The sequence below is a fragment of the Ovis canadensis genome, chromosome 11 (assembly GCF_042477335.2).
Source record: "Ovis canadensis isolate MfBH-ARS-UI-01 breed Bighorn chromosome 11, ARS-UI_OviCan_v2, whole genome shotgun sequence".
Lineage (NCBI taxonomy): Eukaryota > Metazoa > Chordata > Mammalia > Artiodactyla > Bovidae > Ovis > Ovis canadensis.
The window spans coordinates 16,787,966-16,801,458 of NC_091255.1; the positions used below are offsets into that span (position 1 = coordinate 16,787,966).

Genomic DNA, 13,493 nt, shown 5'->3' on the forward strand with positions numbered 1-13,493 from the left:
AGCGCGCAGCAGCTTCTCGGTGTCTCGGTGCCCAGGGCCTGCGGCTTATCCGCGCGCGCTGGCCCCGCCTTCCTGCACACGCCACCCATGGGTGCAGGGGAGGGCCCGCAGCCTCTGGAGGAGGCCGCTGCCTTCCTTGGACTGTGCTCACCTGCTCTGCCCGGCTTCCCAGGGACGCGTGAGCCAACGCTCAAGCTGCGCTTTGCTTTTCTTCTCTTGAATTGAGAAATGAAGCTGGGCCCAGCCCCAGTCTCTGGCAGAGCACCCCCACACACACATACACACACACAGACCGACGAGGATAAACACCCAGCTTGTGGCAGAATTGGGGCACCTGCTGGAGGCTGAGGTTTCTTTTCACTTTGAAATGCCCTTGCAGGTTCCAGAAATGAAAAGAACAGCTGCTGCCGCCACCATCAGCTTTTCTCCCAAACAGTGCCGCCTGGGAGGCTGCCTTGGCGCACCTTGCTGATGAGAGCAGGAGGGCGGGCCTACCTGGCCAGCAGGTCTGGGAGGTCGGCAGTGGCCAGCTGAGGACTCCGGGCCGGGGCCGCAGGCCGGGGGGCGGGCGGTCACTTTCTCCTTCCCTCCCTGCTTGGTAGGCTTTGGGATTTTCATTTTAAGCAGAGGTGTGAGCTGGCTTTGTCGCCTTGAAGGGCTCACACCTAGGCTCCGTGTGGAGGACAGTCAGGTGTGAGCCAGCACCAGCTTCTGCAGGATTAGCTGGTTTAATTTCTCAGCTCCCTGCAGCCCTGTGGCGTGGGCACTGTTCCTCTGCTCCACAGATGAGAAAATCAAGGCACAGAGAAGTCAGACAGCTGGTTCCAGCTCAGAGCTGGCCACGGTGCAGCGATGAAGCCAGAACCCTTGGGCTCTAGGCTATACCTCAGGACGAGGCCGCCCACCCCCGAGATCTGGGCGAGGCGGCGGCTCTGGTGGACACTGGGGCCGGTGTCTCTGGGCAGAGTTAGAGACCAGTTCCTGTCCACTCCTCGGCCAGACGCTGAGACCTGGCGAGGGAGAGCAGCCTCCTGAAGTCATCTGTGTCCACGCCCAGCCCTGCCTGCCGGGTACAGGGTGCTGATTACACTGGTTTATGACCACCTTCACTTTGCCGTCGCTGATTTTAATAAAGCACTGAGCAGAGGAAACAGTGGGTGAAATTAGTCCTGAAGTGCTGAGGGAATTAATTCTGGGGCCAGGATCGGGGATGGCTTTGGGGACAGAATAACTTCTGAATGGGCCTCGAGGGCTAGACGGAGGCAGGAAAGGGCTGGAGGTGGGGACAAGGGTTTTGAATCGGGGGACCTAGGACTGAATCCTGGCTGTGCCATTACGTGGCTTTGTGACGTTGGACAGATCCTTCCTCGAAGCCTGTTTCCTTTTCTACTGTAACCATGGGGTGGTTGTTCAGTTGCTAAGTCACATCCGACTCTGTGACCCCATGGACTGCAGAATGCCAGGCTTCCCTGTCCTTTACCATCTCCCAGAGTTTACTCAAACTCACGTGCGTTGAGTCGGTGATGCCATCCAACCATCTCATCCTCTGTCACCCCCTTCTCCTTCCGCCTTCAATCTTTCCCAGCATCAGGGTTTTCTGATGAGTCGGGGCTCTTCGCATGAGGTGGCCAACGTATAGGAGTCTCAGTATCGGTCCTTGCAATGAATATTCAGGGTTGATTTTCCTTTAGGATGGACTGGTTACCATGGGGTGAGTCAAGCCAAATAGTAGACGCAATGGGGAGTTGATTCATGATTAGCTGAGAACAGTGAGCTTTCGTAGAGGACATCTGTGTGCCAGGCACTGTTTTATCTGTGATAAATATATGTAATTATATATGTTTACCCAAGCACACACACATACACAAGGATGTCGTGACCACGCCTCGAATATGGGAAGTGCTCAGAAAACTAAATGTTCCTTCCTCCCCAGACTGAATCCCCTGACGGGAGAGGGGAAGTCAAAATTCTGCATCCTGCGGGACTCTCCGTGCTCCTTGAGTGGCTCTGGGCCACTTAGAGCAAGCATTAGTCCTTTGAAGGTAGATGCTTCCACTGGCCTTCTTCACCTCCCAGGCTGGCATTTCCATTTCAGTTTGAACAGTAACACCCACCGCCTTAAAGCCCATCGGGAGTAGGGGGGTCACCTATAGGTGGGGGCCCCTTCGCCTTGCAGCAGGACAAGTCTTCCGTACAAGTGGACCGTCTGGTGCCCGTCTGCAAGGGCAGTGCCTGGTGGAGATGTCGGGCAGCGAGAAAGGGCGGCGAGTGCCTGCAGGCCTCCCTTCCGCTCACCGTGGCTGGTCGCCCAGCTGAGGGTCCTCCCGTGTTTGCAGAAGAGCTGGCTCTGGTGAGGTGGGTGCAGCAGGATGGCTAGACGCCCCGCCCCGCTGGAGTCCAGGCCTGGGTCTCCCCAGGGCAGCCACCAGGGCCTCCAGCGTGCGTGTCTACAGCCAGGCCCTCAGCCGACGGCCGCCCCGAAGCTGGGAGCAACGGCGAAGGGGGCCCATGTCTTCATCTGCCGCGGCCACGCACTCGCCAGCACACTCCATGCTTTTAAGGCTGGTTCCGGGCACCAGTTCCATGCTCTTAAGGCTGGTTCCGGGCACCAGGCCCAAGGCTGGATGGGGGACTTGGCTCCCCTCTGAGGAGCTCACCCGGCTTTGTCTTGCTCTGCGGGTTCCCGAAGGCCAGAGCCCTGTGAGGGCCCCCCTCCTGGCGTGTCTGGAGCAGCTTGTGACTGGCGGACACAGCGTGAGAGCAGCGGGTGGGGGCAGAAGGCTGAGCCAGGGACACCGTGGCGGGTGCCTTGTGGGGCTTCCGGGGGGCAGTTCAGCTCTCCTGCCTCACTGGAAACACGGGGGACCTGCCTGCTCGAGCTGGGACCCCAGAATGCTTATATCTGAGGGTCTTCGGCCCTTCCACTCAGAGTAGGAGGTGGTGTCTGCGTGGGGCTTCAGAGGCGCAGGGCTGGCCTGGAGCCCACAGAGCCCGGCTGGGGAGGGGGTGCGGCTTCTTGCCCGTGGCCAGGCATCTTGCGGGGAGCTCCGCAGAAGGATGGCGCCTACGGCAGAAGCCGCCAGCCATCCCCCCGGTGCCCGGCTGCCCCGAGAGGCCCGCCCACCACTGTGGCCCTCCCCTGCCCTCCCGCCAGCCTGACGGCCCAGGTCAGTCTCTGCGCAGCCGTGAACCTTCATCCTTTGAAGTCGACCCCTCTGTCCCTGGAGGATAAGTCCTTGCTTACGTGACCCTTGTAGGGGAGGAATCAGAGCTGCAGACACTGGCCCCTTCAGGCCACACAGAGCGCCCTTGTGCTGCGTGGCAAGCCAAGGCCACGGGCACGGGGCTGGGTTTCCCCAGGCTGAGGCCCAGCCCTGGGGCACGTGCTGACTGGGGCTGTGTGTGTAGAGACGGCGAGAGGACAAACGCCGTTTCAGGTCTCAGGCCTGGGCGTCCTCCTTGGGCCGCCCGTCTCTACCAGAAGGTGCCCGGTGGGAGCTGGCCTCCATGCGGGCTGCAGGCCCGTGGGGCTCGGGCGGCCACTGAGACTGGCTGCAGGAAAGCCGTCCCCGCTGCAGTCCCGGCGCTGTCTCCAAAGGCACTGCCAAGTCGCGCCCCCCCGCCTGCCCGTCCCCTGAGAGAGGGTGGCACAGGGCCTGCCGCCCTGGTTGGGCCAGGACACCAGGCAGGCCTGGGTTCAAACCCAGTCTCCCCACTCATGGTTCTGCAGCGCCGGCGCCGCGTGTGACGTGCTGGGCCTCAGCTTCCTGCTGTGTGCTGTCCACACGCAGTACAGGGATCGTTGAGGCCACTGGCAGAACAGGAACTTGGATACAAGTACTTCGTAGAAGATAAACATCCTGAGGTTGCTAACCGCACTGTGCTCACATAAGAAAATATCTTTATGTTCAGGAAATGCAAAGTGTAATATATGCAGCTTACTCTCAGATGGTTCCGGAAAAAATTCACGGTTAGCGACAAAGAGTGTGCAAATGACAAAGCAGAAGGCATGAAGCCTTCACAACAGATGACTGATAAAGGGTGTGAAAGTGGAAGTCACTCGGTCGTGTCCAGCTCTTTGCGACCCCATGGACTATATGCAGTCCCTGGAATTCTCCAGGCCAGAATACTGGAGCTGGTAGCTGTTCCCTTCTCCAGGGAATCTTCCCAACCCAGGAATCGAACCCAGGTCTCCCACCTTGCAGGCGGATTCTTTACCAGCTGAGCCACAAGGGAAGCCCAAGAATATTGGAGTGGGTAGCCTATCCCTTCTCCAGCGGATCTTCCCAACCCAGGAATTGAACCGGGGTCTCCTGCACTGCAGGCGGATTCTTTACCAGCTGAGCTATCGGAAAAGGTCGTGCAGTGTCCTTTGCGCTGTCCTTTTGAAATTGTTTCAAAGTAGAGCATTAGAAACAGTAGACCTCCTCGCTGAGCTGCTTTGGCTCCGACGGGCAGAGGTAGAGGCACCCCGCACAGCGAGCAGCCCGCGCAGAGGGCTGGAGACCACGCATCCGGCTCGCAGGGCTCCGATTCGCCCTCTGGACGGCCGACCACCTCAGCTGTCCTGTTTTTGAAGACGGGCTTCCTTCTGAGCCCGTCACCACAGGGCTGCAGAGAAGCCACACCCTCTCCTGCAAGGCGAGTTGGCCAAGCACAGCAGCATGTTTGGAACTCTAAAGCAGACTCATGAAGCTCCGGGGGTTGGCACATCGCTGGCGTCTGGATCCCGGTGTGGGCTTACTTGCTGGCTTTGCCAGCCATGAAAGTTGAAACAGGAGACCTCGTCTTCCTGGAGTGAGCAGTCAGTCACAGGTGGCCTCCGAGGCTTCCTACGAGTGCAGACCCACCTGGAATCCCTGCGCCACCTCCTGCCACACCCCCAGGCGCTATTGTCTAGCCGCCTGCTGAAGCAGCAGCAGTGCCAGCAATGGTGAGAAGCCGTGGAGGTGGGGTCTGAGCTGTTGATTTGGGGAGACCCAAGCCTTGGAGGTGTTCCTCCCTCAGACGGGACCCCCTCCCCAGGCCTGCCCAAGAGCGAGCACTTCGGGTGGGTGGTGGGAGCATTTACCGTCAATGAGGGGTTGGCGCTGAAGGAGCTGGAGAGCTGATCCCCAGGAGAACCACTCCCGTTTTGCTTCTGTTTACCCGGAGAGCCAGACGGGCATCTCCAGGGCTGCCCTGGGAGGGAAACTTCTGTGCCCTGCCTTGGGCCCCGTGGTGAAGGCAGCCCTCGGTGCCCACCGCCCCAGCCAGCCAGTCGCCATGGGTCCCACCGCCCTGTGTGCTCACTGCACGCTGCTCTCCCACACTGGATCCAGGCTGGCCCAGTGTAACCAGTAGCAGGTGGTGGAAGTAGCCGTGACACCCAAGGCGGCCTCTGCCGTGGTCCCTTGGGGTGCTCGTGGATTCGGACACTCTCTCGGGTCTCCGCCCCCACGCTGGGGAGAAGCCTGTGTGCCCCAGAGAAGCCATGGTGAACAGTGCCTGCCAAAGCAGTGCCCACTGCCCGCCGTGGGGAGGAGAAGGGCCTCTTGGCCCTCCCCCGAGGCAGGCTTTCTCTGGCTACTGCCCCGGCCACCGTCTGACCACAACTACACGGCTGACCACAAGCAATAGCCCCGCTGGGCCCAGTTCACACTCAGAAGCCCAGGAAGGAAGATAAATTAGTGCTCGGAGCCACCAAGTGTGGGGGAGTTGGTCGCACGGCAGTTGGAAACTGGGACAGCCTGCGGCCAGGTGGCCACGTGCACGGAGCTGCAGAGATGCGCAGGGTTCCCCCGTTGGGCTTCTGGCTTCAGTGCTCAAGCCACGTTCTCCGCTCTGCCCAGGACCCCGTGGGGGAATAGTGGTGATGGGTTGACTCAAATGTCCACCAATTCAAGAAGCTGCAGAGGCCGACAGGCCCAGAAGTGACAAGGGTGGGCAATGAGTGTTGGCCTGTGTTGGGAGAACAGCGCAGTCAGGACCTGCTCCTTTCGCAGACCGACAGACAGCGGCCAGGGCTCTGCCTTATACACCTTATGTGTCTCTGCACCCCTTCCGCCTGGCGCTCACTGGGCACGCTGCACCCCTCAGCACTGTGGCATTAAGTGGTTGCATCTCCTTGACCCTAAGGGGCATGCAAGTCAGTCCCTGCTCTCAGAGGAACCAGGAAGTAGAGGCCGACCCTGATCCTTGCCCTGAACACTCAATCTGGTGGGAGACACGAGGCTTCGGCCAGTCTGGCATCCTCAGCAAGCCCCTGGCCCGCTGCAAGGACACGGGATCCATGATCTGTGCGCCTTTCCCCTTCTGTGTGCTCCCTCCATCCCAGATCATCAGAGGAGGTGGGGTGGGGGTCAGGCCCCCTGGCCCTGCGGAACCCTTTGAGAAGCTCTCAGTGCCAGCTGAGCCAGGCCAGGCCCCCTGCGGCGACGGCTGCCTGTCCTGTCACTCAGGTCCCCGGGAGCCCTCACCGTTGACACGGCGGGCGGCAGGGGGTTGCCAGAACCCAGGCAGCCAGAGCTGCGAGACGAGACAGAGCAGAGCCCAGCGGAGCTGCCCGCCCCGTTCAGCGAGAGGAAGAGTAGGTGGGTTTGTTGAACATATTCCCATTACAGTCAGTTAACCTTTATGTTTCCCAAGTGAAAACTGTATAAACCTGAAATTTCGTTGATCAGGTTGCCTGGAAACAGGCAGCAGATTTTCATAAGACAGTGCGGTAGACTGTCACCGATAGGACTATTAGGAAGCGAGCCGCTTAGCGTGTTGTTCCAGAGCCTGGTGTTGGCGTCATGTAATTATCTGTCTGCCTCTGCACAGCACACCCATCTCCCCAGGCCTGGGCAGGCACTTCAGATGCGGCTTCTCAGCCTGCTTCTGAGGCCCAAGGGTGAGACCTGGACTCCAGGAGCACAGCGTGAACCCTGGGCTTTGGAGAGGCATCTGAAAGACCCGATTCTCGTGAATTTTATTTCCTACAAATCACCCCACCCCGCTTGCAAGAGTAAGACTCAAAGCAAAAAAAGCTGGGAGAATAAGGAATAATGGCAGCATGTACAAGGGAGGGGCTTCCCTGGTGGTCCGATGGTGAAGAATTCGCCCTCCAGTGCAGGGACGCAGGTTTGATTCTTGGTCTGGGAGCTAAGATTCCACACGCTGCAAGACAGCTAAACCCACACACCATGATGAAAGATCCCGTGTGCCGCCACTGAGACCCAGTGCCGCCAGCAAATTAATAATTTCTTTTAAAGAATTTCTTTTAATTGTTTTAATTTCTTTTAAAGAATGCACCATGGAAATAAAGCACAAACTCACTCAAGACGAATTTGGTGTGATTTGTTTTTTAGTATTTTTCTCGTGTGTGATATATATTTCCACTGTCACTTGCTTTTTTCCCCACCTCTTGCAGTTCAGGAGACCAACCATCCTGGTTCACCCAGGACTGAGGGTTTTCCAGTACCTGTGTGTATTCCTATCAGCCTCCTTCTCCGTCTCTGCATAGCTTTCAGTCAGCTTGGGTGAGCCAAACTCAGCCTGACTCTCCGTTCTTGGAGTGTTTGTATTTCCTTTTGAAAAAAAAAATTGTAACTAATGCTTGTGGTGAATAGCCGCATCCTTGTGGGATAAATCCCTGTACGTAGGATTACTGGTCACAGGATGTGTGCATTTACGGCTTTTGCTATTCATCAGGTTGCCCTCCAGAAAAATATTTGCCAGTTTCCACCCCTGTTCCCCATACTCTCAGGGACTCTGACATCAAATAATCCTTTCATCGCAGTCAGTCTGATTGGCGAGAGAGAATGTCTCATTCGGGAATGCATGCTCCTTTATTGGACTTTTGTGAGTTGCCTGTTTGTGTCCTTTACCCATCCCTCTTTGGGGATGCTCACTCCTCTTAATCTAGAAAAACTCTTTGTATTAAACGTATCAGTCGTGAATGCTGACTCATTTTGTCCATCTTTTAAAAAACGTGTGGTTATCACTCTTTGAAGAGCGACAGTAACACTTAGTATCCAGCATCTTTGAAGAAAGAGGAGTTAATATTTTAGGTAATTAAAGCTTCCCCTAGCCTTAAGCACCAAACTATTTTTTAATTGAAGTATTTGGAATGAGAATCTCTCTAAAATGGATAACCTGTGTAGGTCCTTTTTAAAATGAAGCACATCACACACAATTTTAACTTTTTCTTCATCTCTCAGTTGTGCCGTGAGCAATAGTAATTGTCTGTGTGGTAGTGACCCCTCAGCAGCTGTTGAGCAATGTGGGGTTTCGGCTCCTATGCCATATGGCCCCAGATTGCCTTTTAGCAAAAGATACCTGAGGCTTGTCTTTTCTGTATCACCACCAGGCTGGCGTGCTGTCCGTTTTTGGAGCTTTAAGCACCCCTGCCTTGCCCTACAACATTCCGTCTTCATCAGCAACGGGACTGATTACCTTCTAGCAGTGCTTGTTAAGTCTGCCTGTTAACTGAAAGCACAGAAGCGCTGAGCAAGGGCCTAAAGAACACTGGTGACATAACGGTGTAGGAGCTTCAGCAGGCAACAGCTTCACTTCCTTCCTGGGGTTTGCCTTACGTACCATTAAGGTTGCTAAATAAACAACTGCTGGATGTGAGCAGAATAGGACTGAGAAGTTTTGGAGGCAGAGGGGGAAACAGGAAAGATTAGCAACCACTGGAAGACATAGCTGCAAAGTAAATCCGTGTTTAATCTTATTACTTCTGTGGGAGTGTGCTGGGGCAGGTTTTAAGGAGGTGGTGGCATCACTGACCTAGAAATTTTAAAAATCCAACTTCCTAGCCCTCACCTACTGGGATATGGCTTATAAGTGGGTTTCACAAGCCTTTGGATGCTTGGTTTTCTCATGTATGATATGACGCTAAGACAACTTTTTTTTTTTTTAAAAGACAACTTTAGTTCAGTCACTCAGTCATGTCTGACTCTTTGCAAACCCCTGGACTGCAGCATACCAGGCCTCCTTGTCCATCACCAACTCTCAGAGCTTACTCAAACTCATGTCCATTGAGTCGGTGATGCCATCCAGCCATCTCATCCTCTGTCATCCCCTTTTCCTCCCACCTTCAATCTTTCCCAGCATCAGGGTCTTTTCCAATGAGTCAGTTCTTCATATCAGGTGGCCAAAGTATTGGAGTTTCAGCTTCAACATCAGTCTTTCCAATTAATATTCAGGACTGATTTCCTTTAGGTTGGACTGGTTGGATCTCCTCACAGTCCCAGGGACTCTCGAGTCTTCTCCAACACCACAGTTCAAAAGCATCAATTCTTCTGTGGTCAGCTTCCTTTATAGTCCAGCTCTCACATCCATACATGACTACTGGGAAAACCAAAGCCTTGACTAGACAGACCTTTGTTGGCAGAGTAATGTCTCTGCTTCTTAATATGCTGTCTAGGTTGGTCTTAACTAGCCAGTCTGTTTAGTGAGAGACAGGATCAGATGGCCTGATATGAAGAGTGACTGACCTGATAGAGCCTGAGAGAAATGTGTAAGCGTGTAAAGGGCCGCATAATCATGACGGATTATTCCTGTTGCTGTTGTTGCTATTCACAGATGCATCCAGCAGCCATTGCCAGTCCCCTTACCTCCCCTGCCTTCTGCACAGGCTCCAATCTGAGCTCCAACCCACGCCTATGCCTCTTCAGCTGACGTCCTGGCCGCCCCTCCAAACCCAGTCTCACCCTTGTAGGTTTTTCTTTAAAGCAGGATTTGTACAAGTGGTGTGTTTTCTTTAGTTTTGCAGGCCATTTACTCGGCGTGGCTATTTTTACAGTGAGTAAGGAGCGAGGCTAAAAATAACTTAGCTGTAACCAGATCAGTCCTGCATTTGACATTTACATGGAATCCATTTGCATCTCATTTGTTCGCCTCTCTGTTTAACAGGTAGAATGTAAGAAAGCTCAGCCGAAGGAAGTCATGTTCCCACCTGGGACGAGAGGCCGGGCCCGGGGACTGCCTTACACCATGGACGCGTTCATGCTCGGCATGGGGATGCTGGGTGAGTCTGGGCCAGGGCCTGGGAACCGGGTCACCCTCCAGCTGGGCAAGCTGCTTCATCTGTCCAAGCATCAGCTTCCCCATCTGTCTATGAGGATGATAATCCCTCTTGCAAGACAGTTGTGATCACCAAATTAGCAGAAACATACAGATGCCTGACCCATCGGAGATGCTTGGTATTATTCTTTCCCCTTTCCATTCCCTTTTTCGAAAGGAGGAAAAGTTACTCTCTTTGCTTCAGGCTTCTCCACTGACATGGAGCTCTTAAACACCTAGGGACTCCTGGCTGACTTAAACTTACGTGGGCTGAGGCTGCATTGTCTAGAAGCTGGAAGAGGAGGGGCTATGGCAAGGGTGGGAGATAATCCTGTCTGTTTAAATGATTAACATTTTTCTCTTGGGATATCAAAATTTGCATTTAAATGGATGTCTTAAATAACCTGTTTTATTCTTTATTTGCAAAAAAAAAAAAAAGATGAAAGACCAAGTGTGTTTGTTCTGACGAAAAATGATCTCTCCTGGCCTTTAGAGAAATTGAGTTGCACATTATCCCCCTTCCTTAAAGGTATCGCTGTCCGTCCTCTGTAGATAATTGAAAATCTTGCCGCTTAAACGGCATGAAAGATGGAGAAAGCAGTGGAGAGGCGTAATGGTGTGGTTCGCAACAATAATTAGAAATTTCAAGGCGAGAGAACGGTATTTCAGTGCAAGTTATTGTGTGTTGGGAAAATACTAATTAAATGGGATAAATGGTAGTTAATGGTGAAATTCCGTTCAGGCACGCAGCCTGTCTAGTTTTAATGGGTTTCATTTGGTTTGGCTAAGAGTCTCTCTTCTATATTGTTTGATAAGCTCTTTGTGTATTTTCAGATTTGCTGGTGTTTAAATCGCTCCTCGCTCAGTTTTAAATTTATAAAACTTTTCTTGGCTTTATAAATTCTTAAAAATGATGGTATCTATTTGTCTGTGGAAATAACAGAAGCACGTAAAGTTATCTTGTGGAACTTTAAAAAGTGGAATGAGAATTCTCAAAATGGCTGAGATGCTAATTCTTAACTTTTTAACTTTAACAGAGTTTCAGGGAAAATTCCTACTGTAATTCTTTAAAAGTTGGCCAAATGGTTCTAACACTTATGTGGGCGTTGAAACACATGACAATAAATAAGAAAAATTTTTTTTAAAGAGAAATGAGAAAAAAAGAGAATTTGACCATATATCAGAACACAGTAGAAAACTACAATAATTAAAATAGTGTGGCATATAGGAAGGCACCTGTTGGTAGAAAAAGTTAAAGAGCCTAAACTAAATGTATTTCTATGTACAAGTTTAATTATTATAAAGAAATGAAATTTTTTTTAAATTGGTGATAATTATTTCGTGGTTGACTACAAGACATTCATGTAGCTCTTGCTGTAAAACATAATTTTTATATTTACCTTTACCTTATGTTTCATACCAAAAGAAACCCCAAATGGATTAATTGCTTTGAATTTTAAAATCAAATCTTAAAAAAGAGTTGAGCCCATTACCACCTGCTGGCTCTCAGATTCTTGAAGTTTTAAATGTTGAATATAAAGTCTCTAGGGCATCAAATGGGGAGAGTTTTGGAGTCCAGATCTTCAGGAAGTGCCCCCACCTTTCTGCCTCTCACTTAGTACCCTGTATATACTGGGAAGAGTAAGCTGGTTTTCTTCCTGGGGAGGCAGACGTGTGAAGAGAAGTAAACGCATTCACATCAGCTGACAAAGAGCTAAGTGCGGCTCAGTTGTGCCCTCCCCAGATGCCAAGCAAGGTCTCAGGGTTCCAGAGACCAGAGGTTTCCTAACAGGCGCCCAGGCAGGGGCCTCGCTGGCTGCAGGAAGCATTCGACAGCAAGCAGTCCTGGAGGCCCTCTGCCTGCCTGGCCCAGGGCCAGCCCTGGGCGGCAGAGCTTAACAAGGCAGCTATGGGCCCTGCCCTCACGGAGCAGAGGTGACATTCATCAGCATCACACAGGTGTGGGATTACTCGTGACAGACTCGCGAGATGCTTCACAGGCACGTGATGACGAACGGAAACCAGTCGCAGGAATCAGGGAACACCTCCCGTGCGGAGGTGACCTCTCAGCTAGGATGCGAGGCAGGAGCAAGTCAAGGGCAGTGCAGACCGGGTAGCTGGAATGTGAGGATCCTAGCCTGGAACCCCAAGGGCCAGCAAGCCTGCTGGTGGGCCAGGTCCAGGCAGTGTGTGTGGGGAGAGGTGACAGGCCCAGGGGCCTTGGCCGCAGCTGGTAGGGGGCAGACCCGAGTGGGCCGCGCTTCTCTGGCACAGTCCGATTAGCTCCTGCTCGCTGAGGGGTGGGAACGTGATTAATGCCAGGTGTTTGCTCATCTGCCCCAACTGTGCTCTCTCGCATTCCAAACTGTGACTTCTCTGAGCCGCAGTGAAGAGGTAGTGATGGGTAGTTCCAGACGTCCTTGTGGTTGAGGCTGTTGGTTCTTGAGGCGTCCTGCCCCCAGCTCACCCCATCACCCCCACCCGTGCTGCTTAAGGGCTGGCCTTCTGCCCACGTGGCTGTGGTCAAGGCTCCCACCAGGGAACGCCCCACGCCCCGGCCAGGCCCCCTCGGATCTCAGAGGCTCGCCTCCTCCACCACGCAGGCAGAGAGCTCTCTGAGCTGAACTGCTGGTGTGGGTCCACATCCACCACGGGAGGCTGTGTGGACCCTGGGGAAGGGCTCGGGACTCTGAAATCGGGGGATGTAGGTTTCTCTCCTGGTCAGTGTGTGACGTGGGGAGGGACAGCCCCGCCGCCCTGCAGTTACCCCTCCATCGGGAGGTGGGAGCCCACACTTCAGGGGGTGTTGAGAATAAATGAAACCGTACCATGCCTAGCCAGTGCTGCGTTGCATCAAATTCAAGTAGACACATAGTGTACTATTTAGAAAGAAAGAATTTATGCTTAACCAAACCTCACTGAGAGATGATGACCACTTTCGGGATGTTAAGATGTTCAAAACAAAAGAAGTGTGTCTTCCAGTCAACAAAACACAGTAATATATACTCAACCTGGGAGCAATTATTAGTAACATACTGGGGAGCCCTGGGCAAATTACCATCCAAGTAGGTGCCTGACGCCCTTCCACTTGGGACCCCTTCCTGCCAGTGACCAAGAGCATCGCTCGACCTGCCTCTGTGTGTGACTGTGACCTGGCTCCTGCACCCTCATCCTCGGATCAGACCCCAGTCAGAGGAGTTGGATTGTCTTAGAATTTCTGCCTCCCAAGGAGATCCATGCACTGGACTCCAAGCCTCCTCGCCCCCGGCTCTCCTGAATCCCCCAGCTACTATGTTGAGGCTGTCCAGATGCCTGCAGAGATGGGGCGTCCTGAGAGGTCCCCACGTGTGCCCCCAGTCAGGAACCAGCTCAGCAGAGGTGGAAATCAGACCAGCACCTAGGAAACAAGCCCACAGTCTACAGTCTGGTCAACCTGTTGCCCCCCACCCCCAGCCGGGCTG

The 13,493-nt window shown here is 53.4% G+C and overlaps 1 protein-coding gene across 18 annotated transcripts in view; it reads left to right on the forward strand.

The window, feature by feature from the left end:
• Positions 1-13,493, forward strand: part of MSI2 (musashi RNA binding protein 2) — a 403,146-nt gene that overhangs the window by 337,215 nt on the left and 52,438 nt on the right. For all 18 annotated transcript variants that reach the window (XR_011259687.1, XM_069602551.1, XM_069602544.1 and 15 more), the window contains one exon: positions 9,883-9,997. Coding sequence is in view for 17 of the 18 variants with exons in the window: in XM_069602551.1 (XP_069458652.1) it covers positions 9,883-9,997 (115 nt within the window). In the remaining variant the exon portion in view is untranslated. The remainder of the gene's footprint in view (positions 1-9,882; positions 9,998-13,493) is intronic.